This window comes from Phaethon lepturus, unplaced genomic scaffold, assembly GCF_000687285.1.
Source record: "Phaethon lepturus isolate BGI_N335 unplaced genomic scaffold, ASM68728v1 scaffold17313, whole genome shotgun sequence".
Taxonomy (NCBI): Eukaryota; Metazoa; Chordata; class Aves; order Phaethontiformes; family Phaethontidae; genus Phaethon; species Phaethon lepturus.
In genome coordinates, this window is record NW_010527187.1 from 11,447 (window position 1) to 37,383 (window position 25,937).

At 40.2% G+C, this 25,937-nt stretch overlaps 1 protein-coding gene across 1 annotated transcript; it reads right to left on the minus strand.

The window, feature by feature from the left end:
- Window positions 1-3,715: 3,715 nt before the first annotated feature.
- On the minus strand, window positions 3,716-24,251 carry LOC104617880 (nuclear receptor subfamily 4 group A member 3-like). Its single transcript, XM_010283314.1, has 5 exons — window positions 23,721-24,251; window positions 22,590-22,762; window positions 16,967-17,166; window positions 15,582-15,760; window positions 3,716-5,906 (listed from the first exon to the last, which is right to left on the minus strand). Exons 1-5 carry the CDS (start codon window positions 23,731-23,733, stop codon window positions 5,644-5,646), a joined length of 828 nt encoding a protein of 275 aa, XP_010281616.1. The 5' UTR covers window positions 23,734-24,251; the 3' UTR covers window positions 3,716-5,643.
- Between the last annotated feature and the right edge of the window lie 1,686 nt (window positions 24,252-25,937).

Below are 25,937 nucleotides of genomic sequence, written 5' to 3' on the forward strand. Positions count from 1 at the left end.
AGAAGCAGAGGCTGAGGGGAGACCTTACGGCTCTCTCCAACTACCTGAAAGGGAGTTGTAGCGAGGTGGGTGTCAGTCTTTTCTCCCAAGTAACAAGTGATAGGATGAGAGGAAATGTCCTCAAGTTGTGCCGGGGAGGTTTAGATTAGATATTAGGAAAAAATTCTTCACTGAAAGCGTTGTCAAGCATTGGACCAGGCTGCCCAGGGAAGTGGTGGAGTCACCATCCCTGGAGGTATTTAAAAGAAATGTAGATGTGGTGCAGTGTGGTTTAGTGGTGGGCTTGGCAACATTAGGTTAATGGCTGGACTTAAAGGATGATCTTGAAGGTCTTTTCCAACCTAAATTATTCTATGATTCTGTGAAAATATTAAACAATGGGGAAAAAAAAGGCATTTTTTTCCTATGGTGTTTCCTACTTTCTTGAAGCCTTGCATGACTTAGAATCTTGTACTTGACGTTAAAGCATTTCCACTATCCACGCATAAGTGTCTTGCCATATACATAATAACTATCTACAGATGGAATCCCACCCTTCTTTTTAAAGAAAATGCTTGCTTTTGTGAGTTTAGGTCAGAGTCTTGATCTCATCCCACTTTCACAGCCATGTCACAACTTCATGTATTCAAACTTCTTCTGCAACCAAATGCATCCAGAACATTTCATATTATTAATATAAAAGTAAAGGTGTCTAATGTTAAAAAAGAAAACAGAAAGAAAATTGCTGAAAGTGTTTTCATATGGTAAACAAGTTTTTCTTTGTTCTATTTGACAAATCACTGTATTGGTAATTCTCACAAACATAGGTCTGGAATACAGTTCTCAAATATATCATCTGCTACTAATAATTTGATTAATTGACTCCCCATTTATTCAATTACTGCATCAATAGTTTGGCATTTTTAAAAGTTAATCTTTTTATCCACTAGTAATTATAGTTTAATCCATATCTTGCAATATTCCTAGTGGTTGGTTTCATTAATTTAATAAAGAACAGCTAAATATCTCTTTTCTAAATACTTAGTTTGTATCACAGCTTAGTTCCAAACATGTGAGTGACCAGGATTTTGAATAATCTCATGGATGACTTATATACACAGGGTAAACAAGATCAGTTTGAATACATGGGTTATTTTGAATTTTTCAATGCTTTTATCATGTTTACATAAAATTCGATACAGTGGCAGCATAAATTGCCCAGGGAAAGAAAAGGAAAACAAACTAAGAGCATTCACTGGACAATAGCTCAGTAAACAGAAGTTTTTATTTCCAACTCTGTGACTGAAATGCTGTACCCCCTTGGGCATGGCACTCTACTCCTTTTTTCCCGTTTTGCTCCTCTTTCTTTTGTCTATTTGGACTGGAGCTTCTCCTCCGTGGGTACTGGAGGTGCAAATTAGGGTAGCTAGCAAAATGGGGTCTTCATCTCTATTGCGGCCTCTAGGTGTTGCTATAATACAAATAATTAATCAAAAGATATGGTTCGTAGTGTCCATAGAGGGAGTTGCCAATTTTTGTCAAAGCTGTGCTTAATTTTATACAATTAAACCTCTCTCTCTCCCTCCTCTCTGCAACATAACTGAAATTTTAGCCGTGTGTATTGGACAAATGAACCTGAATTTGAAAAGTAAAAGTAGGAAAGCTGTACAAAGAGATTTGACTCACCTCTAAAGTTGCTCATTTTGGGGTGCCTTCATGCCAGCCTCCTGTCCAAGAATGCTCTCTCCTAGAGGAGCCCGCTATTTTACTCCTGATGGAGCCCAACCTTCCACTGCCAGAGTCAATCATCAGGCATCACATCCCTTTGCAAGGACTCTGCCACCGGTGTGGTTTAGGAGTACAAGCACATAAGGCACACATTAAGGACACAGTGCTGCTTTCATGTCTAAGGACACAGCTTATGGCCCCTGAAGTAATTACAAATTGAGATACTTGTGAATTTAGTGAGGGTAAGTTTTGTCTTGTAGAGTGAAAATTCAGACCCTGGTGTGGGTTGGTCAGAAGATCTGCGTTTTACCTGACAGGGGACTATTAAGCAAAACTCATTGCTATTATCATTAACAATTTTAAGACTCGTAGTTTGATTTTTAAAATAAGGCATAGAGAAAAAAGCAACAAATCATTTGGAAGAGTTTGAGCAACCTTTTGTTTTGTCGCATTTCCAAAGAAGGAGCTGCTGATCCTGCAGCCCGCCACAGCACATCGTTTGATGTAACCTCCAGCTAAGCCGTTCCTGCAGAAGAACAGCTCTCGGGGAGGTGTGCCGGAGCCATCAGTACTTATGGCGATACCCGGAATAGTGGCAGATGCCTCTCAAAACTGCATTTGTTCAAAATGCATTTGTAGCCAAACAGTTTTGTCTGGCAGGGGCTAAGCCATCCCTCCTGCAAAGCAAAGGCATGGTCAGGAAAGGAACTGGATGCACATTTAAAGAAAATGCTGCAGGTGCCTGCTGGAGTGATGTCTCACCAGGATTTACTGACACAAAGGGGCAGAAGACAGGATCAGAGCCCTCTCCTCTCTCTAGCCAGAGACAGGTCCTATGGGACCTCCAGCCCTGTAGCTATCCCCTCCCTCCCTTGCGGCCGTCATCATCTGTGACTTAATTACAATCCCTTCCTGGCATGGAGGAGAAGTCCAGTGAGGGGCAGGTTGTCCCTCTGCTCTGGTTCGTAAGTAGCTCAATCTCTGTGACAACCATAGTCCAGCTCTCAATACCTAATTGAGATTGCATAACCAGATACTGCAGGTCTGATTGTATTTATGTAAAAGCTATTTTAATGAAAGACTAGCCATTAAATTGCCAGTGTTCTTAAGCATGCTTCACCAATTTTTCCACTTTTAAGACTCAAGTAGACAATTTTTTTAATGTTTTATAAATGATAAAAAATTCACATCAGATTTTAACAGAATTAAGCATACTTATTCAACACACATGGGGCCTCTGAAAAAAATGTTATTCAATTTAATAATTTTAATTTACATCGTATATGTACAAGAGCATTTCTTTCAACCCACAGGTTAACACCACAAAAAAAAAAAAAAAGTACTGCGGTTAGCGGAGTGAAGAAACTCTTGAAACACTGTTGTCTGAAATAAAAGCAAGGCACTCTCCCTTAACACCTGATATATTCCTGAATTCAGCCTAGACGAAGGCATGTTCACACTGAGAGAGCTCTAAGAAAAGTAGTAAGATTTATTCTGCGTTAACTCTTTCTTTTACACTGTGACCTGTCACTGGTTGTACTCTAGGATGAATCTGTGTATTGAAGTTGACATGAAGAACAATTCCACAGATGACGGGATTTGGGAGAGTATCACAGTTAAGACTATCTGTGGAAGACTGGAGGACACTGGCTATGTGAAATCTCACACGGGGCTCTGGACCTGCTACCTCCCACTCACATTCCACTTAATAAATAAACCTTGCTCAACAAAAAAGCAGTTTTACTGTACTATGCTGATTCGCCTGAAAATTCTTTGCAAGGGCCCACTCGCAAGAAGCGCCTGCAAGCCCTCATCTGGCTGGTGCTCAGCACCTGGCAGGATTTGTCCCTAGATAAAAGTCATCTCTCAAGGGACCTTGTGTCTTACACAAGGAGACAAAAGTAAACATACTTTTGGATTCTGTGTCTGTATGTTTTTGTATGCGCACATGTGTGTGAGTGTATATATATATACGTATATATATATATTTAGTATATACAAAAGCAAATTCAGTCAAAATATATTTGTCTTGCTGGTCAGGCTTGTTACAGCAACCTACAAGAAACATTAGCTTCTCTGATATTTAATTATGCTATTATGTTTGCACATAAGCTTAAAAGTCAATACAAAAAGCAATACTTTTCCAAATATTATCTGCAGGTAAACCGGAAATATTAACTATAGTGATTAGAAGTCTGTTTCCCTATTGACACTACTATAAATCTTGATATAAGAATAATTTTTTCATAAAAGCACATCCAAACATAGTAAGTGATAAAATACCAGATTACTATTTGAAAACCATACAGTGACTCGATATCTGGGTTATCCTTTGCAGCAATTAGGCAATTCATTTGGCATCTGTTTGATTGTATAATTTAATTTCCATATAAACAGCATAGTTTAAAAAAAGACAAAGCTAGAATGTTTAAAGCTAACAAAAGATACAGTGACATCAGGTTGACATTCAAAAATTTCCTTAGCAAAATGACCAACAAAATTTTGACTTAATACAGTGCATATAAAGTTTTTTAGAACTAAACTTTTTTAAATATTATTTGAATTTAGCAAAACATGAGCAAGATTTTAATATCAAAGTGCTAAACAGTACTGCCTTAGAAGTCACTGCAAATAAACTGTAAAATAACTCTGCTTGTGATTTGACAGGTATTTTATATACAAATGGTTAATAAAAAGACACGCGCGCACACACACACGCACACAAATATAGGTATATACATATATATATATACACATTATATATATGTATATAGTTTTCCAACTGGCATATCTGAGTCAGTGTGAACACCCCATTTAGTTATCATGTGTAACAGGGCTCCCATGAGCTGGCAGTCATTGCAATAAATACAGGCAAAGCCATTACAATATACCATGCATACAAACATTTATACAAATAAAGACACTATGCAACAAATTATTTCATATTAATATGGCATCAACAGTATAAACATACAAAAAGGAGTACGAACACGGAATGTTTAAACGCAGCCCACTATATCCTTCCTAGCACTTACATTCATACTATTTTACAAGACTTGCTTGTTCTTGAAAACCATCTTCCGCCTGTTTACTAACTAGTCGCTTATGTTAGAAGTCTAAAACTGAACTATCCCTGATGCTGACCCTGTGTGCTCCAATCACTACTTACTTGGATTTCCTTAGCTAAGGAGCAACTGAGCCACAGTTGCTCCCGTGTCTTCCACATCCATTTGTCAGTAAGTCGCGCTACATGGAATCAAGTTCGGAAAACTCTGTCAGGTAAGTTAGTGCATGTAATTTTCTCACTTAATTTCTTCCGTTTGTTTTCATAGTAAAATAAATTAGTTAATAAACGAGACTTAGTAAGACAGCACTTTAAAAAATTGCACTTGAACATGGGAGCTAACAGCCATTGTCATTTTGCTATATTTGATTTGTATGAAATGTTCAATTGAATGTACTTTGCTAAAAAAGTGAACTTTTGTTTAGATTGTGCTGTGATGTATGTGCCCTTGATGCAGGAAGTATGCTAAAGGTATCCTCACATAACACATACTACCCTGGCAAACAACTATTTGCTGTCCTTGTTTTCAAACACAGCTTCTACAATTGTATTCCTCATACACCATGAGGTGTTAAACGACAGATTTAAAACAGTCATGTTAACCTTTTACTGCTGCTGGGATAGCATTGTCCAAAAGTGCCATATTAGCCATTTAAAAACCCCAAATCACACAAAAGAAAACAAAGAACACAACCCCAAACCAGTAAGCCAGTAAGTTTCAGGCCTCAGGTTGTAAGGACAAAGCGCCAGAAAAGACCTTATTTTAGACCTGGAGCTGCTTTTCTGTTAAGTAAGGGCAGAAATGTTAGCCGTAAGTCACGATCCGTTTGCCTGCTCTGGTGGGCATTTGCCTTTCAGGAGGGTGGTTTGACTCAGAAGGGTAAGGTGTCCAGAAACAGCCTGTCGATAATGGAAGGGGCTGGCACCAAATCTTCCAGTTTCAGGTAAAAGATGCGCTGCAGTCCCAGTGTGCAGAGAGAACGCAAGTCAGCCAGAACACCCAGTACCTTCGGCTCTGCAGACTCAAGCGGTTGTCCTTTGTTTTGGCAACTGAAAGTTAAGTGATCTTTCAAACTGCTTGTGATCTTGTTGCATAGCTCTTCCACTTTCTTTGGTTCTTTTAATCCATGCCGTTCTGCAAAGCGAGAGGAAAAACACATCAGCATCCCTCCCACAAATTGAGAGAACTCATTTTCTTCGGTGTAACCCAAATCCATACTCTGGTACTCAAAGCAAAAAATGCTTTGAAAGTGTAAGATTTCTCAGAACAGTTGGGGTTATACGACATCAGTTAACCTTTCTGCCATGCAAAATAAGAGACGCAAGTGCCCTTTTCTCTTTAGCTGCTACAATAGGCAGCAGAGATGCTCAATTACGATTGAAATTCTAGTACAAGGAGTCCAAGCATCCTCCATAACTTGCATAATCTTCATGATATGAGACAGAATTAATTGGGTGATTTTCCAGCAAAACTATCACAGGAGGTGTTTTGGAGATTTCCGTGCTTCCCCGCCAGTTGTGAATGCTCAATAACTATGGCAACCATTATTTATTCAGTGAATTCAAGTGGCGATCGATATCCTTAGCCAGCTCCATCAGTGCCGGGCCTAGAATTCCACCAGGAATTTGCAGACACTGTTGTAAGAAACTAAAGGCACCTTACCACCCTTTGTTATTTTGATCAGCTGCTGCTTTTTAGTTTATTCACCTTTAAAAGGTCTAAGATAAAAGAAGCCTGAAAGTTTACTATTTTGCTTTGAGTGAGCAATGCCTAAAGTGAGAAGGCGGCTGTGCTATCCACCACCAAAACCTCAGCATTCCTAAAAGGAAGGGGAGCTGGGGTTTGTCCCCCTTTGAATAACCTTTTAAAATGCTACAACCATGTTAAACGCATCCACGGTTCTTTAAGCACAAGTAGAATGGATCAGGTTTGTTCATTAATCCATTAAAATTCATTAAAATTCATGAAAAGCAGGCTCTTTACTGGTACACGGGAAAAGATAGTTTTGTGCTGTTTGCTATCAAGAGTCAGTGGATAAATTCATATAACATTTCAGAACAAATAATTTTGTGATGTTTTTATTTGCCTTTGACTTGGAAATTCACAGGTAAGTGAGAACTTGCTTAATAGCAAAGTCATAATCATTTACACATGAAATAGAACAATACCGGCTAGGGCAGTCTAAGAAAATGCAGGTTAAATTAATTTTAACCAACTAGACATATAAAAACAGTGACAGCAGCAGATGAGGAGTGACTAATTGTGGCAGTTTGATGCATTTGAAGTCATCTGCCTTCCCTGGCCCTCTCCCCAGTCCCTGGCAGCCATGAGCCATATTGTCCCCATTGCCCCCAAGCCTTGCTTCTCTTCTCCAGGAAGAGCAGGCAATAGATACTTTCTCTGTCCGTCCCCTGACAAACAGCGAAAAGAGTACAGGTTTCTTTACTTCCAGAAGCAGGCGTAATGCCTGCGCAAGGCGCAGTGGTGCCTTGCCCAGGCATGTGCATATAAACTCCTCGCTGCCGCCCCTTGCCACCTGCTTTGGCTAGCTGTTCTTGACAAACCAAAAAACCCCAGATGGGATTCAATGAAGGCAGTCAGAAATGTAAAGGTCTGATTTTCCACTGACATTCACCCATTTTACACTTTTTTCAACTTTATTTACTTAGGCAGAACTAGCTCCTGAAGAACACTCGTTTGGGATCAGAATCAGGTGCAGACGTGTACATCTCCGGCCAGAAGCTACTGTGCTCTATCACTGAGGTACCATCAATCCGCCCTGTTGCTTCACAGCAACGCCCATACAAGCAGTAACATCTGCTTCAGACATCTTTTTCACCTTGCAGGAATTAAAAATCGTAGGTATTCTAAGTGCCTTGTTTACATTAAAACACGAGGAGTCAATGAATATTTAAAGCCTTTCCAGTAAATGGTCTATAGTGTAATTATGGAAGCCTTAGCTATACAGGTCACTGAGAGTAAATACTGAGGCAGATTCTGCCATTAAGAATCTTGGCGGATAAATATTTTATACAGATTTGAAAAGCCGTAGGGTGGGGTTTTTTTACCACTGGCCTACTGAGAGAATCTGCAGGACATTAAATTAATCTTGCAGTCTTTGAAGAGTTCTCATCTTTTAATCTGTTTTGAGGTTGTTTCCTGGCTGTGTAAGTGAAGATATCTTTATAGATCTAGGGAGTTGAAATACTGGAATGGACCTAAAACCTGACTACAAATTAGCAGAGCACATTTTTAAACCCATGCCTCAGTAAATGTGTACCTTGCTGCAGAGTATGGAAAATGATCTCTGGCTCTGGAGCACACAGCAATGTTGTCAACATTTCCATCCGGAACTAAACAGTCTTTGTCTCACGCTGACAAGTTCAGAAGGTTTCATGAACAAATTGTGTCTTTGGTGGCTAGCCATGAAACACACCGATGCAAAATGCAATACGTGCAAAGATTATAATATTAGCAGCCTTACTTAAAGGAACAAAATCATGAAAATTCAGAATTAAGAGATATTCTGTCTTTAAGCCGCTCCCTGATGCTACAGTATTAAAGCAGCCTCTGATAAACCAGGCTGTCCTCTCCTGCAAGAACTGGCATGCAATGGCCTTTGCTACTTGCAAATCTCTACAAAGGTAATTCCTCATGACTGGAACTGCCTCACTGGAAGAAAGGGTTTTCAGTCTCCAGTCCCTAAGGTATCCCTTGTGGACCCACAGAAAGTCAAAGCCGTCTGTGTGGAAGCCCTTCCGCTAGTAAAGGGCACTGCGTGCACTGACACTGCCATTGCAGTTTCTGGCAGTAGTATCCAACTAGTTTCTGGGGAATGTACTCGTGTAAGAAACAGCTCCTCTCTTCAGCAGACTTGAGGAGTCTTGGGTCTAATTTACTCAAAGATTTAAATTTAATAGGGTTCAAATAGCAGGAAACACATTTTCTTGCCTTTTCCACACGACCTGTCTCATTTGGGCAAAAAAAGACCCACAGTCTTTCTTACTTAACGTGAAGGGAGCAGCACGAAGCACCCGTGGTAGGTGTGTGTACTGGTGCTGAAGCCTCTAATCATTCACTGTCTTCCACAGGATGTTCTTATCCACACAGGAATGATAAGGCCAGGATTTATCCCAAGAAGGACAGCTAGTCAAAACCAATAGATTTTCTCTAACTGATTGAGGAGGTGTGTAAATATTATTGTATTCAGACTTTCTTATAATTGCAATTAAAAAGGCACTGGGTAAAGTGAATATAGGATTTCTCAGGCTTGTGTTTTAGGATACCATTGATTTTTGCAAGAAAAATGGTAATTTACGGCAAAGATGCTCTCCATAAGCCTGTCAAAATGATTCATCAGAAGTCTTGCCTCTCAAGCTCTGCAAACTTAGAAGCTCATCCTGGCAAACTGAACACAGCAAGTATTTTACACCTTTCTCCTTTTCCCAGGAATCTCAATGCAATTCTGTGCTATAATTACGCTGATCAGCAAAAAGTTGATAGGAAGAAAGCAAAAGGGCAGGAAAACCTATCACCAGCAGTGCTAGTCCTTCTGTCCTTAATCTCCGACACGGGGTGGATTATGCCAGGGCTAGGCAGACTGAGTTCTGCCTTTATGAGAAACACCTCTCAAAGAGCGCAAGCCTTTCAAAGACCTTGAGTATCTCAAAGACCCTTGGGCTTTGCGCTCTGTGTCAGGGTGGGTCAGTTTTAGCCTTAATTCACTCTGAGGTGTCAGTCCAATCAGAAATGCAACAGATTTACACTGCAGACTTAAAATAGGTCTCTTGATTGTCTTGGTTTCAATATAGTTATCTGATTTTCTCTTCCCCCTTCACAATCCTCTTCCCCTTCTATAACTCAAATAAACATGAGGCTCGGTTGCCTACAGCTTTCTGTTTGTCTCGTGCACACTCAGTTACACAGCAAGATTGCAACTTGGCAGATCCAAAAGTCTCTTTTCCTGCTGCAATCTGGCCCACATTCCTCCTGTCTAACCTTCAGACATCTCACAAGGGTGGCCAAGTTAGGAGGCCCTCCTTGAGCTCCTCCTAACAGGAGTGGAAGGATGGGCATTTTTAGAAGATGATTCGGATTTTAGGTGGATGAATCATCTGGAGGTGCCCTCAATTTCTCCATCAGCTGTGCAAGGTACCTGAAGTCAGATGAGCTGAATGACCACACAGGACATCACAGTTTGCTCCCTCCTTTAAGAAAACCACAACATAGCACAGAAGCTGTTGGTTGCTGTAGGAGGAAAGAGTTCTTGCCTCAGCAAAAGGGTGGGAGGGGAGAAGGAGGAGTGAGTACTTAACTTCGACGCTGACAGTATTTCCCTCAGCAAAGTGGCGGGGGGAAGGCAGACAATGCAATCTGGAGGGTTTTTTTTATATATATAACTGGCTCTCCCACACTCCTCCAGTCTGCCACCTGCTCGTATGTAGACCCAGCACACAAAGCACCCACTTTGGAGAATCCTGGCAACAGGACTGAAGGATATCTGCTGCTGAAGAGTAGGTGAGCCTCACTTCTGTAGGGGAGTTGGACAAACTCATGTTCAGAAGGGAACTGCAGCAGCCAGACCCTTTTTAGCCAGACCGGACTCCTTGCTATTTCTTGGTATGACTGATGGTGCTAAAAATTGTGTTTGTAAACTGGAACAGAAAGCCCAACAGCAGGAAAACAAACACAAATTCATAATTAATTGAAACCTCACAATATTCTTCAATGTTCTGGTGCCAGTCTAACAAAGCATTAAGAGTGTGAATAAGCCCAATATATACAGTGGCTCTGGGCTGGTCTGCAACATGCTTAAAATAAAACATATGCCGAAAGAGCTTGGTTGAATGAGGGCTAGAATGCTCTGTACTCGGCAGCATCCCACTGAGAGTGTCAAGTGGGCAAAACAATAATATTTTGATGTGGATAAAGAAAGAAAGAGGCAGAGAGGAAAAGAATCAATGAGAGAAAGAGAGAGAAAACACTAGCAGTTTTAGAGCAGGCAGAAATTTGAGGCTAAATTAGAGTGTGCCGTTGAGATGAACTGCATTAGAGTCTCAATCTTTATATTTTGACACGGTTAGAGAAACTAAAGCAGAGCATTATAAATGGTCATTTGGGAAGTTAAGGAAGCATTTTCAGGAATAGGCTGAGCTAATATCTGGTCTACTCTGCAAAGCTTCGTCATCAACACTACCCAGTCCAGCATGAATGGTTGTGCAGGAACACTTGTGATCCATGCAACACACTAAACTGATAGAAATTGTCCACGTGGAGCTAAGGACAGAACTTGCCCCAAAATGACCAGCGTTTTTTTTCCTTGTTGGTACTCTTCTTTAGCTCATTAGATCTTACATCCCAACAGAATAAGTGATCCAAAGAAAAAGAACAGGATGGAACTCATTTCTTGCTTTCATGGGGATGTGGGGTGAGTGTCGTGTGTTGTTTCCTAACTACTTTCTTCTCACTCATGCTTAGAGCGCCGCTGGTGTGCTCTGGAGGAAGTTGTGTCCAGCCCTTCTTAACCAACTGAAGGAAGTAAAAAAAGAGAAGAGAGACAGAGAGAGGAAGATCCTAAAGGAGTCCCTTAAAGACAAAAGATGTGTTTTGGCATTGCAGAGTTTTAAGTTAACTGTTTGCAACCCACCCGCAATAAACCAGATGTCACTTCTTTCATTCTGGGTGCCCTTTCAAGCTGGTGTCCTATCTGTATGGAGTTGAAAATTCAGCAGCAATCTAACATGATACCTTTCCTTCTAAGCAACATACTGCAAATTCCCAGGAGACATAAAATAAACCGAAAAAGCACAAATATATGGACTTTCTAATTGATGATACGATGCAAAATATTACAAAATCTTTTGCTGTTTATTTTATGTTGTGCATACCTTTAGTTTTACTCAAAGCAAGCAGTGAATTAGCAAGTATTGTGATACTCACTAGGTCTCCTACAATTACTAATACAATTACTAAACAGAATGAACAGTCATATATGCCTATATAACCATGCATTCTATGCTGCGACCTGCAGCTGTGGTTGAGATAGGACATGGACCTTTGCAGCTCCAAACAAGACTGCAGGGTTAGTTAAAGGGCACTGGAACTATGGGGCCTGTTACTGGGGAGCCAATTTGACATCCCAAAATGAGAGAACAGCCTTCAGTATCTTGGGACACTGGGAGCAGTGGAATGTCTTCTAGACTCCAAAACTAGTTTTTACATTTATTCCTTCTCCCTTCACTGGGAGAGATGATAATTCTCCCTGTCACTCTTGTAGAACAGAGAGAGAGCATGTGAAAGAGAGCAGTGACTTCTCTTACTTTTCTCCTGCAGAGAATGTAATACTGCAATACTGCAAATGACTAGTATACAAGAGGGCTTGTTTTCTAAGAGCATGTCTTTGTTTGGGTTATGGAGAGCACTCGTGAAATCAAGAAGAACAAACAGGCCATTATTCCCAGGAGCATTTTTCTTTACCCAGGGAGACAATTCTTGAATTTGGTGCTACTACCTAAGATGCTGTACAGTATTAAAACAAGCTATAACTATTATAGAACACTGGGTTGTTGTCTTTTTGTTTTTTTGGTTCAACCATCAAGTCATGAAAAGTTGACTAATGCAAAATAAGAACTGGAGCAATTTATGCAATAATGAAGAAAATTTTGCTCAAGCCAGCATTTCGGTTTTGCAGTGTTGCTAATAAAATCAAACAACTAGATTCACAAAACAGAGCTTTCCTGCTCCTTGCTATCTTGCAGCCCAACGACATGGATATCCACCTGAGACATGGGACATTCATAGTCAGATTCTCTTCTTGTTGGAATCAGACTAGAGACTGGGCCTTGGGTGTGCCTCAGCACCAGCTTGTCACCAAGTCATCATACACAACAGCCGTTCTGCAAGCCATGAAATATGTCAAATGGCCTCAACACAAAAGACAGCAATACTCAATGGTCGCATATCCTATGTTCCTGGGAAAGGTCGCGCTCTCTTGCTCTGACTCACAAGAAGGGCTTGAACCAGGGTTTGCTAACTACCTATTGCCCCCAACAGTCCATTACAGGAGAGCAGAGTACCCTCTCCAGAGATAAAGAATGGCACTTACACACCTAAATCTAAGCCAAGCCTCAAAGCAATGCTTAGAAATGTTCAACAGATTTCAGATTTCCAAATTTTATCTTTATTATTTCTTCTCTTTTGGTGGGACTAGCTGAAAACCAGCACATGGCTTGTCATACTCAAACTGTAGGGAGAAGACAAGAAGCCATTTCTCATGGGATGCCATGCTTCAGGCAAATCTCAAGGCTTTCCTGAATAAAAAATTTCAATATACTATCACTGAGAAAGTCTCAAAAGAACCCTGCCCACCAGCATTTTGTGCTGTAGTGCTCTCTTAGTCATAATTACCTGATTTCCTCTTTCAGGTTTTTTTTTTTAATATCATTCATCATTATACAATGCCGTCCGTTTTCAGGTGACCAAATTTCTGGCTGAGTCCCTAAGTTAGCCAGCTGCCCTTGGAGATCTGAAACCTGTGAATATAAATCACTAAACACAGGAGCTTTGATCTAATTTAGATCGCATGAAAGCACACTCTGTCCTTAAGAGCAAAACGGCAGAGGTATACTGGCCTCGTGAAATAAAAGAATAAGCAGAAAACTACATTAATTTTAAGTACCATCTCATACAGGTGAGAAAATCAAGAAAAGCTTGACAAATACAGAAAATCTTAAAGTTTTTACGGACAGAAATGCTCTCCTTTTAAAGGCAACAGTTACTTCCATTTGTTTAGAAACTTTAGGAAAACCAACCAACTCCTGAAAGGGTTACTATCAAGGAAAAGAAGAAATGTGGGGTGTTATCAATTAAAAGCTATTTCTGTTAAATATCTTAGGGTGACCTGAGTCAGCCACTGGACAACTTTGACTCTTAATGCAAGGGCAAGCAAACAGTGTTTAACTGAACAAAGAATTATCGTCTTAAAAGAGCGCATGGGCTTGTAAGGAGAGTAACTTTTCTTCTTATACAATAGCTTTTTCTACATTCACTTAGACAGCTTGCTGGGGATCCTGTTCATTGATCTGTGTCCTCTCAGTCTCCAGGAAGATAATCAAGAACAAGCTATCTGTGTCTATCTAAAAAAGACATATCTAATGTATAGCAAGTAATCTAAATCAATGTTATGTGTTATATATATGTAAGCATGTATGCCTGTATGTAAATATATATGCCTGTATGTAAATATATATGCAGAGAGACAGCACCCATCCTTGATTTATAGATATCTAAATGCATACACATACATATATACATTACGTATGTATATAGGTATGTATATACATGCACATGTATATGTATTTATAATACATATATGTAAGTATGTGTGAACACATGTCAGTGAATGTTTATGTATAGAATTGAAAAAATGAGTTGGGAATGCTCTTTCACACTAACATATCACTCGTTTTGAAAATTTTTCATACAGAACAAAGCAACCCCAATGAGTTATTCTGGACTTAAGCATTTTATCAAAGAAACTAGAATCCGGACCTTAAAGTACCCTTTCCAACTACAGAAGAAATCATCAGAAATTAATCAAAAAACAGAAAATACTTTTCTTAAGAAACAAAGAGTTATGCATATGCACTAACCCTTCGCCAAAATGCACAAGGGTTTGTACCATGCAAACTCAAGCCAAAATCTTGGCCCCACAAATGTCAGTTTTAGTTTTTATATTTGGCATTGAGCATCATCTCATCGTAAGTAACATGAAGACTGCAGCTGATGTTGTTGAGGCCACCGCCTGCAAACTGGTGGATGCCTGAAATGCAGAAGGAAATCAATATCCACCCCAGTGGAGCTTATAGCATCCCTGGGAAGATCCAGCACAAGGCACAGTGAAATCCTGTTTCACACTGACAACACAGTTGCACCTTTACACTACCAGCTTTTCTGCAATGAGCGTGAGGCTTGTAGAGATGACTGCAGCTCTGACTTCTGCTGTACGGTTGTCAGACGCCCTTACTCCCAACCCTTCCTGCTTCCATCAGCCATGCCTCTTCGATTGCAAGAAGCCCAAGGTACACAGTGTGTACTTCAGGGGGCTTTGTTGTTTCAGGAATGAGAAAAATACACTTTATAAGGTTATGCCCCTCCGTTTTGTACTTACTGGCCAGATTTGGCAGATTCTGCCGTTAGCTTCCTGCTGTTTGCCCCAGCAGGCTGAAGGGGTGATATGGTCACACGTGCACCCAAAAGCATTTGTACAACTGCAGAAGAGGATTTTTTTCTTACTGTTCTCCAATCTTCTCTCTCAAAAAAGCAGTACACGGAATACCTACCATAGCTTGGCTACCAAAAGCAGCCTGCCTGCCCTTGTGAAGCACTCTTTCTGGTCTAGCAACTTTGCTGAGAGATGAGATATACTAGCTGTATGGCTTCTAGCTCTCAAGCTGTCTTGATATTAGTATTCCTACACAGAAGACCTATCTCTGCTCATTTCATTAGGCTTTTCTGGGCATTGAGCAAATATTTTGAACATTTTTGTAGGAGCTACACAACTTGCTTGGAAGCAGTTTGCTTTTTAGAGGCTACTCCAAGAAAACATTGAAACTGTGAAGAGATAGAGTTAGATTACATTTTAATAGGGGTATCTGATAGCCTAATGTTAGTCCACATTTTCAGTATTTCAAGCTTTCCAATGCTTAAAAATCATACTCACTTTACCCTGAATATAACTAAGTTAAGTTGAATTTACATTAAAGCAAAGCACTAGAGTCTGAAGCTTTCTGTTAACAAAGATGCACTTACCTGTAATCATAGTTAGAGCTGATAAACTTGCTAAGGCTGGGATATCAAGGTTAAGGCTCTTTAAGTTTAAGGAAAAGTCTTTAATAGAGTCGAGCCACTCCCCAAATCCACGAAGGCACTGAAGTCTATGAAGCACGAGTCCATTGCAGAATACAAACTTATCCTCAGCAGTATCAGACCTCAAATAAAAATAATTGAAAAAATTATAAATGCATCTTCTACTTTACAGCAAAATGCATAACCAGCATTGAAGTGTCTGTCATTTAAAATCCAAGGCATATTATCCCGAGACATATGTGGGCATTCACGTTTGACAATATGCTTCTCCCTTGGGGCCAAAGTACAACAAACAAGCTTCTGTGATTGCTTACTTGGTGGAGTTATAAGCCTGAGGTTAGCTGTAGCATGTGGCGTAGACTGTCTAATTAGTTAAGATTTTGGTCCTGCCCAAAGGCATAAACAGAGAAGACATTTTACATTAAATACTCTATGTTTGAACCGAAGGAATACTAAGTGAGTGCATTTTGAAATACAAAACTAATAATAACTGGAGAAAGAAGAGATTCCGCAACTCTGAGTATTTACTTAGTCGCATCTGCATTTTTCAGACTGTAAAAATTGATGAGAAAAAAACAGCAGAAAACACATGCAATAATGCACCTCAATACACATAACATCATAAACACTTTACTGTGAAAACCCTTGTATGAGAGATATTACAGCCAAGCTCTCCTCTCCTTCCCCTCCCTATTGCCAATATCCCTGTTGAAAAATGCACACAAAGGTCATCTTCAACCTAAAGAAAGAAGGGCATAGTGCAAATCACCAGTTTGGAATTTCCCCAGTCCCTGAAAGTGTTTTTGGTAAAGTGTCTGAAGTAGTGACAGACTGACAGATATCATCTCGCTCTATTAAATGACTTGGTATTAAGAAGAAAAACAATCTGAAAAAGATTTTAAAGCTTTTTCATCCCTTTCAAAAACAGATGACAAAGAAGTGCATGTGCAAAAGAAGGGGGAAAAGGAAAAAGCTTTCATATTGAAGGTGCTTTTCTATAGTTTATGCTGTTGAGTATGAAGCAAACTTGCTCAAATAGTACCTGAGTATCAATTTTGATTACTACAGAAGAAGAGGATGGGGTATATCAAATAAAAAGCAGCACATTAGCGAGACCTATGCTCTTTTTAAATCACTTTCTTGTTTTTTCTGCAGTGTAAAACAAATTAAACACCATATCCTTTGGATGCAGACATTGCTGATGTTTTGTGGGGGGTTTTTTTGGTACAATTGACAATGTTCAAAGATAGCACCATATTTATTCCTTAAAAATATTGAGATGGATGATTTTTCACATCAGCTTAAGAGGAAATGAAATAAATAGTTACCTGATGGAGAGTCTTAGTACAAACAGCTCCAAAAAAGCTGATTCTATGAGTAATGTCTGATCTTCTTTTGGGAGGTCAGTAAATCCTGGAATTTTTTCTGCCCAGCCTCTAGTTATGTCAACGGAGGCAGTCAGAAGATTATAGAACTGTTGTACATGTTCTGCATCTGTGCCTGCAGCAGCCTGATCAGTGGAACAGTACTAAAATGAAAGCCACAGAAAGCAACGTTATATGCATTTAAGGGCATTCTGTGAAACACAGGGCATTACTTGCCTGACAACATTTCCTTCTGTGGCGAAGCTGGTATTATTATCAAAGGCATAATAAGTAGGTCTACAACTATCTACCTATTTGGCTACCTACAGGTGTTTTGCTATTCAGATAGCAATTTGCTATTCAGTATATTGCAAAAAGATTTCCACGTGTACAGAAATAATTTAAAATTTATAAATAAAACAGAAAACTTACCACATTTTACAACTACCTATATGCTATTAGTAAGCAGAAACAGAAACCTGGTGGGTAGGATAATTCCCATCACACTAGAAGAGGAATACTATTTAACTTACTACAATTAAACACTTTTCCCATTGATGAATTTGTCTCAGTATGTCCAAAACGCAGATTTCTTCCAAAACCTTTCAAACTGCATTCTATCTGACAGTGATAGAGACATGTAAGGTAAATCATGTTTTATCTGACACATGCAGCATTGCTTCATTTGAATACAGGATTGGTTCAAAGTGAAACAGCTGCCCCGTATCACCTCTTACCCTTCAGACAGAAGCATTTAAGGTTCAGGAGAACCTATTATCCTGCTTATGCGGCCATAACTCTTCCAGACAACCATTCGACCGGCTTAGCTTGCTCAACTTCCCCGTGACCCTCTGACAGCTCCCTCCTCACTATCTCTTTCTTCCTCACCAGTGGATCCCTGTCTCTCCCGTGACACTGCTCTCCCTCTCTCGGCAGAAAACACACAGGAGCTTCTGCGGCTCAGTCCGATCCTGTGCTTGGAAAGCGCTGCTGGTTTTCTGAGCAGGAACTGAATGATTTAGGATTTATTGTAACAACATCCTCGCCATCAGACATCTGGTGAGTTGTTTGTGGGAGAGACTACATACCCACTCTCCCTCCAGGACTCAGACAAGGAAAGGTTGGGGTGGTCTCCATGGCTGAAAGAAGAGTGCACGCCCTTTGGAAACAACTTTCTACATGCAGTTAGGGCTTGAGTCCACCAGCCTAAAATTCTCCTCAGCAAATCCCCAAGCCAGAGTGGAAACAGAAAGACCCACGTCTCTTTCCTGATCGGTAACAATGAGCTGGCAGCCTGGGAGGACCTTATTTCAGGCATGCCAGTTGGGCTGCAGATATCACCCCAGTGGCTAACGGCAACCCAAAAGTCACCTCTGTGCAGGAAAGAGAGAGGGCGGCAGCAAGCAGAACTTCTCGGGTAGGTGTCCTGTCCTCTGCCTGTCCTGGTTGGAGCTGGTTGCTGTTGGTAGGTAAGGGATGAAGGACACAGTGTCAGAGCTGCTGATTGACTGGAGAACCATAGCAATCCCAGAGACCTGGCCATCTCTGGGGTACCGGTACGAGCCCTGAATGACTCTGTTCTGCTGACCCAACACTAACTGCATGAGTTTCTCATGGTAAGCTCCAGCTCACACCCCTAGTCAGCTAGCGAAATACGTGTGATCCCTCTTATAAAGGTCATGTGGAGACAAATTCTGCCATACTCCAAAGGATCCTGTGACAGTGAAGCAGGTAGAGGCCAAAATACAGAGAGGACAGAGAGCAGCGGTAGAAGAATCTGTATGCTACATCATTTACGTGGTCAGTCCCCCATCTGAATGGGACACTTGAGGATGCTCAAGCAGCATGAACTAACTACTCCCGGCACTGGACTGCAGCGAGATGTGCCGGGGTGATTAGTGGGTATAAAAAGATCATATGCTTTTTCAGAGACCTTGCATATTCTGGACCCTCTTAAAATGAAGCTGTGGAGCAAGCCAAGAGAGTGTGCGTCTTGGCTCTGGGGGACGTGCTTTGCTGCACAGGGGCTGACCTATGACTCCTCCTTTCTACACGGAGAAACCAAACAGGCTGATGGAAACTCCTGCCTCACCATAGGTACCGTTAAGGAAAGACATATTCTTGATCCTTTGAGCAGTGAACAGGAAAGGAAAAGAAAAGGAAAAGAAAGAAGACACTACCCTAAGTTAGTTCTAAATATAACTCAACACAAGTCAGCATAATTATGCCAGGTATTAATTTGTTCCCAATATTTATAAAACATTCCTTTAGCGAAAGTAAGGCAAGGTTAACGTTAAGGTTTTAACATTTTCTAATGAAGCTGAATGCTGTGTTATGTCACATAACTTTGAATGCTACAGTATGGTATAACCCACGTGGGGCACTTAAGTAAATTAAATGCAGCTAAAAAAAAATTATAACCTGTATTTGTTGTTATAGTTAATCCCATAAGAGCAATTTTAGAAGAAATGTAAAAAATTATATGGAATTGTATAATTTTAGCTGCTGTAATAGGTCACTGCTTGCTACAAAGAGTCAGCATTTACAAAGAATAGCTAAAATAAAACATGTACTTCTAACAGACTTATGAGTGTATCAGTAACCATAAACAATATGTATGGTTCTGTTTTCTGCATCAAAATCTGTGGTTTTTTCCATGATTATTTAATTGAGAAGAGGTGATATTTGACCTAACTTCTGACCAAAACAGCTGGTAAGCCTGCCCTTGGTCAGGAGGCCATAGTACAGATGGGCTCAGATCTGCATTTCTTAACCTGCCCTGTGCAAACTGGAGGCACGCCGGGAGAAAGCCAGAAGACAACGCTGTGCCTTACTCCCTTCCTCAGAGCTCCTTTGGGAATTAAATGAAACCCACCTGTTACTCAAGGATGGGGTTACACGTGTAGCAAGCAACATTAACTTGCACGGTATCTCGAGAGAGATTTCGGAAAGCCTGATGTCGGGGAGCCTGACAGCACAACCCAGCTCTACCCTCTGCCTGCTTCATCAACTGCTCCAGCTGCAGAAGCCTAACAAGAACTTCTCTGCACGGAGGAGAAGCTATGCTTGTTTTTCCAAAAGCCCGGGTACTTGCTTAATTTTGTGGCTGGGGAAGGGGGGAGAGGGGATCTTACTACCTCAATGCTGTACTCTCCCTCCAAAAAGGCAACATTTCTATTTAAGTTGGTGGCTTTTCTGCATGAATAAGGGCAGCAACATATAGGGTCTGTTTCTCATCTCACTTCCGTAGAAGTGTAAACTCATGGAATTGTACCAGGAAAACAGGTGTGAGACCGGACGGCAGCCCTTGGCCTTTAAGGAGTTCGTAAACCAAATTCTCTTCCTAGAAATTACTTTTCGAAACCAAGTACCTAAATATACCATTGCTGTGGACTGGTAAGTTAAAACCAGTGCTGAAATGAAAAGTAGCCATGTTCTGAACAGAACCGGTTCCAATCTGTTTTGGTTTAAAATTCCTAGCTTATGTAATTTATTTTTGGTTTGGGGTTTTTTGGTGGTTTTTTTTTTTTGTGTGTGTGTAGGTTTTTTCGGAGGGAAGCGGTACACGATCCACTCTGAAACTCTTATCAGTATTTTTAAGACAGTCAAGATGTTTACAGCTTGTAAACATGAAGACCATGCTAAACATTAAGGTCGTGTCCACAGAAGTGTCAGGACGGACTCCAAAGCCAGGTTTCCAGATCTACCCATTTGTGGTACTCGGCAGGGTCACAGCCTAACTGAACGTACCATAAGCTAGGCTTTACAGGTATAGGGTTATTCTTCAAAGGGATTTTTTAGCATCGCGGTGTGTTTACAGCATATTTCATTTAGTCAATCTCAGTTTTTACACAGCATTTGTTTCTGATCTCCCTTAACTTTTCAAAATAAGTATAGGTTTATGAAAAACATAAGAAACTATTAATTTATTCTAGTGTATTTTTGTCTTTTCAGTACTGCTGAGCATAACAGGCTATTATATATTTTATTGTAAAGAAAAACTTAGATATTAATATGTCCTAGCAGACAATCATACTTAATCTTTTAGCTACCAAGACTAAATTAATTTACTGTCAATCATATGCTTTCTGTAATGGCCAACAGAATTGTTCAACAATTAGATCTATGGGCTGTTTTCATTAAAAGAGAAATAATTACTTGCAGGACAAAGAAAAAACTCACATAAAAATACACAGTTTTCATTCAGTTTTTTTGTAAATGTAAAAGAATTTTATATCTATAAATAAATAAATACATAGGGTTAGATACTGCTTTCATGGGCTGGGCTATTATATGCCTGTAATTCTGTGGAACCCAGCAGATTTCTGTCAAAGAGCACAGCTCATCACACACCTCAGTATTTGCAGAATGACCCCCTGAGACGTTCTGGGTAAGTTAAACTACGTGTAAATATGGCTAATGCATTCTTCCCCTAAAAGGCTGTCAAATACTGAACAGCTAAATTCTTAATAATAATTTGGAAAATTATATGATTGTATACTTACAGATCAGCTTGAAGAAAAGATGTTACAGCATGCTTAAAATTGCTAAATGATATACATAAGTATATCTAAAGTCTAAAATAGAAAAATGTACTTTTTATTATAATTACAATCAAATATGTTTTAGTATTAAATATTACTTAGCAACAAGTGATAAATGGCCAACGTAAATGCTGTCTGAGTACAGCTGTATTTTTTACAGTCTCAGATTTAATTGTATTTCATTAAGGGGAAGGAATTTGATCTTGTTTTTCCTTAGCTTTTTTTTTTAATACTTTCCTAGTATTTTTCTGTTTTCCTATATCAACCTGCTTAAAAATATATTTAACAAGCCATTTCAGTGCTGTATTTTAATATCTACAGAACAGTTTTTTAAGATTTCAAAATATTCCATGAATATTTAAATGGTGAATATGATACATTAAAGAACAAGGTTACAAAAATATATACTCTCTGGTAAAGCTTTGCTGAGATAATTGTTTAGAATTTTGATTTTTAAAGGTTTGTTTTACAAATGTGAATTTTACTGAAGAAGTATCCGTGCGGGGCTATCCAAAGCCAGACCCTGGTCCATTTAAATAATGGCAAAATTCATATTAATTTCAGTAGAAGTGGCCCTATCCACCCAGTGTTATTTTGTGCAACCTTTATATCTGAATATTAGGGAAGTGCTATTAGATTTTAGACTTCAGAACCTGGAAATTAAGATACTGGACATATGGGTACTGCTCCTGAGTTTGGTAGATTAACCGATCGCATCGCAATTGCTAGTGTTTTGGCACAGCCTTTTGCAAGAAGAATGCTTTATGTATCCACGCATTTTTGTTTTCATTCACCCACGGAATGTACTGCAGATAACTTTGTGACCGAGATCCTCAGGATGAATAGTTACTAATTCTACTGTACCTCCTTTCCCCTCATTGTCCACCACCTACCAGGAAAAGACATGGCTGGCTGGACAAATTTCTACCCTCATCCAAATTTCACAGTTAATTTCATTTTAGCAAACTGCCTGGTGAGTAGAAATGCAGTTCACGAATCATTTCTATGTGGAAAACAAACAGGCAAAGAAAAGTGAGCCATACTCTTGAATAGTCAAGCTCCCTGGGCGTGGAGTCGGTTAAAGCTCGTACGAGGGCGTTCATCATGCTGATGGGAGGAGAAGGCGGGGAGGGCTGAGAGGGTTCTTGCTGTAAGGGGCTCTTTGGTTTGGAAGGCAGCCGACCTCTTCTCCCTTTCAGGCTGTCAGTACGGACAACTAGGTTAAAAAAAAAAAGGGGGGGGGATCAGTTGTGAATATACCAGCAAACGACAGATCAGAATGAACACCTGCTTGTCTTGTGGTGGCCAGCCCGGCACAAATAAGAGCATTCTCCAGTTTCAGCACATGCCCTTGATGCCTTTGAATGCAAAGGAACACAAATGATATCAAAATTGTGTCAGACCTATGACTGTAAGCAGCAACGTAGCTGCTTACTTAAAGCCCAGCTGTGTTCCTAGTGTTCATGCTTTGTTTGCAGCACATCTGTGCACTGCTGTATGTGTGCCCATGCACACACACACACACGGAGACACTCTACTGCTGAAGAAAAACTGAACGTGAAACACCAATTCCAGTGTTCCTGCTACTGGTGCACCTTTCAAACGGCAGAGTCATTCATTCACAGTAATTTTAGCTTTCTTGAAGCTTTTGAAAAAATATGGTCACGCTATGTAGGTTATGTTATCTGTGTTAGTATTTGCAATGGGACTGCTCACGCAGTATTACTCACATACTTAAATATTTGCAGAATTTGGACTAATGAGTTGATCCTGTTTCCATTTAAATTAACTGCAAATTTACAATCAGCTTATGGGAATGAGACACAATCCTATGCCAAAATGCACACAATCCAGCGCAGCCCCCAGTGAGGTAACAGGGGGAAGCCAACAGCATTATCGAGCAACGTTCAAAGTTAATAAAGGAGACATTTTGACCAGTGTCAAATTATCCTCTTGTGACCTTGCTGTTCTTGAACTCTGGGGTCTAAAGTCTAAATATGATAATATGGGTGAAGAGAATCAATAGATTATTACACGAACGCACACATTTTGGGGGAAGTTACGAATCTCATCACTGTAAAATTCACTGTAAAGGTATCCATGTCCACACACACACAGAGATTCATTAAACACAACATTTCCGTGTCTGGGATAATAATAGCAATAGTCCTTACCTTCTTTAACCATGCCGACGCTGAGACACTTCTGAAACCGGCAGTATTGGCATCTGTTACGACGTCTCTTGTCCACTGGACAGTTTTTATTTGCCAGACAAACATATTTTGCATTTTTCTGAACTGTTCTCTGTGAAAATGCAACAGAAAAATATTAAACTGATCATTTCTTGAACAACTTAGAACCTGACAAAATGTGTTTTAATTACAACATGAAAAGCGACAGTGCAATTCATATAATTAGATAAAATTAATTTCCTAACACACTAGCCTGCAGGAAAAACAATTTTATTAGTGTTAGCTGCTGACAATGAAAATCATCTAGGATTGTTCTGAAGCAAGTCTCTGGAGACAGGCAACTTTGAATGATAAAATCATATCTGAAATTACCAGGTCATCGCATCTACCTTTGGGGATTAGATTATCTCCGCTTTTAATATCCCTTTGGGAACAATTTTCTACTTGGTTCATTCCCTTGATTATTGCTGACCTTATTAAAATAAAATCAAAATGATCTGCGATGTACTTCTCTTGCTATCGCTATTGTTAGTCAAATACCACAATAACTGGTTTGGTTAGCCATTAAAATCATCAGGGAGAAAAATAAAAATACCAGAATCCCCTACAAGACATGTTTAGTTAAATATTCTGGGAAAGCTAACCTGACCTGGGGAAAGAACAGACAGAATTATACTGTAGTTGTATACATTTAATTAACTCTAAAATGATCTTAAAACTATACAATAAATCTAAAATTTGTAAAAACCTGGCAAGCCTTGACAGAATGTAACAAATACTAATGAAAAAATGTATTATGTGTTTTCATACTTAAAATCAAAGATACATTAATAAACAACTCGGCACACAAAAAAAGAAAAAGACATTAATAGGAAAGACATCGGAACAGGAACAGATTTATCAGCTCAACGTTCAATATTAAATCTTTCACTGCAATTAAATCAATGGAAAAATGTTATTTCATAATTTGTGTTCCTTTTCAAATAACAGTCTCAATGTACTAAATATAAGAGACACAGCAAATATTGTTCCTTGCGCTTTGGGGCTGAAAACTGCTTAATTTTGCAGAATAAGCTCTAGATACTGCTCCCAGTCAAGGATATGCTACTGATTTCCACAGGGGCAGGATCGGGCCTGTAAGAGCTGCTATTTCCAGGCTGTTTGTTTTTCCCTTTCTAATTAGATTTAAATAAAAATGAGTTTTATAGGAGATGTGTATTTTATCATGTTGTCAAAGGATTATTATTAAGTAACATTAGCAGCTCCATCTACAATAAAAAAAGTGTAGTAAGCCCTCCCCCCCCGCTATTTTTGGACTATTTTTGTTCCCATCGTATATTTTACCAGAACAGGGGCATGCCTGCTGTCTTTGCAGGAAGGACTATACCAAATCGACCCCAAATCTACCAACTCTTAAACCTGCTGCCCAGAACCATCCCACCAAAAGTCTGTCCCAAGTTCTGCACTTAAGCCAGTTCTGAAAATAATACTGGAATCTGAACTCGGTCTGCTGAAAGGAAATTACGAAGCACCCAAATCTGACAGCAAAAAGAGAGGACTCAATTCTTAAAAACACAAGCACAAAGCTTCCCCCGAGAAACCGCCGTGTGCGAGTTACTCGTGCTGCCGCCCAGCCGCACGGCCTTCCCCGTTACGGAGCAGGCACCGGGACCCCGTGCAGTGCTTCGGCACCGCTCTGCTCTCCACGGGTTGAGGACTCTCCCCAGCCGAAGAATAACGAGGTGGCAGCCACCAAATAAAACCAGAAGAGCCTGGGCTTGTCCCACGCCCGAGAGCAGTCTCCTCCTGGCACTGTCCCTACAGCCCTCCTCACCCCAGCCCACCCCAGGGTGACAAACGGCACCCCTGCCATCAACTAAAACATCGAGCAGGCTTTTACGATTTCTGGATTTCTTTCCTTGCTTAAAAACAAGGTTTAATTGAAACGAGTGGCCGAGTAAAACCCAGGCTGGATGTATTCCTGGCGAGTTTTGCTACGGAACAAATGCAGTTTATAGCTCAGACGGGGGTGACCCGTGCTCCCTTGAGGGACGCTGGCAGACCCAGCTCACTGCCACGGCCCTCTCTCAGCCGAGAGCGGCTGATCCTTTCATCCCGCGGAGGGCTTGCTTCGGCCTTCTTCAAAAGCTGCGGGCGGGTATCCATCGCGCCCTGCTGGGGGGCTCTGAGCTCCCACTC

Bases quoted from the DNA above. Each gene is read 5' to 3' on its own strand.
- LOC104617880 (XM_010283314.1), bottom strand. The intron at 17,167-22,589 runs GTATGGCTCACT...CTTTCATTTTAG, and splicing joins GGGAGCTTGACTATTCAAGA to TACTGTTCCACTGATCAGGC. The intron at 5,907-15,581 runs GTAAGTGCATCT...CTCGCTTTGCAG, and splicing joins AGCTCTAACTATGATTACAG to AACGGCATGGATTAAAAGAA.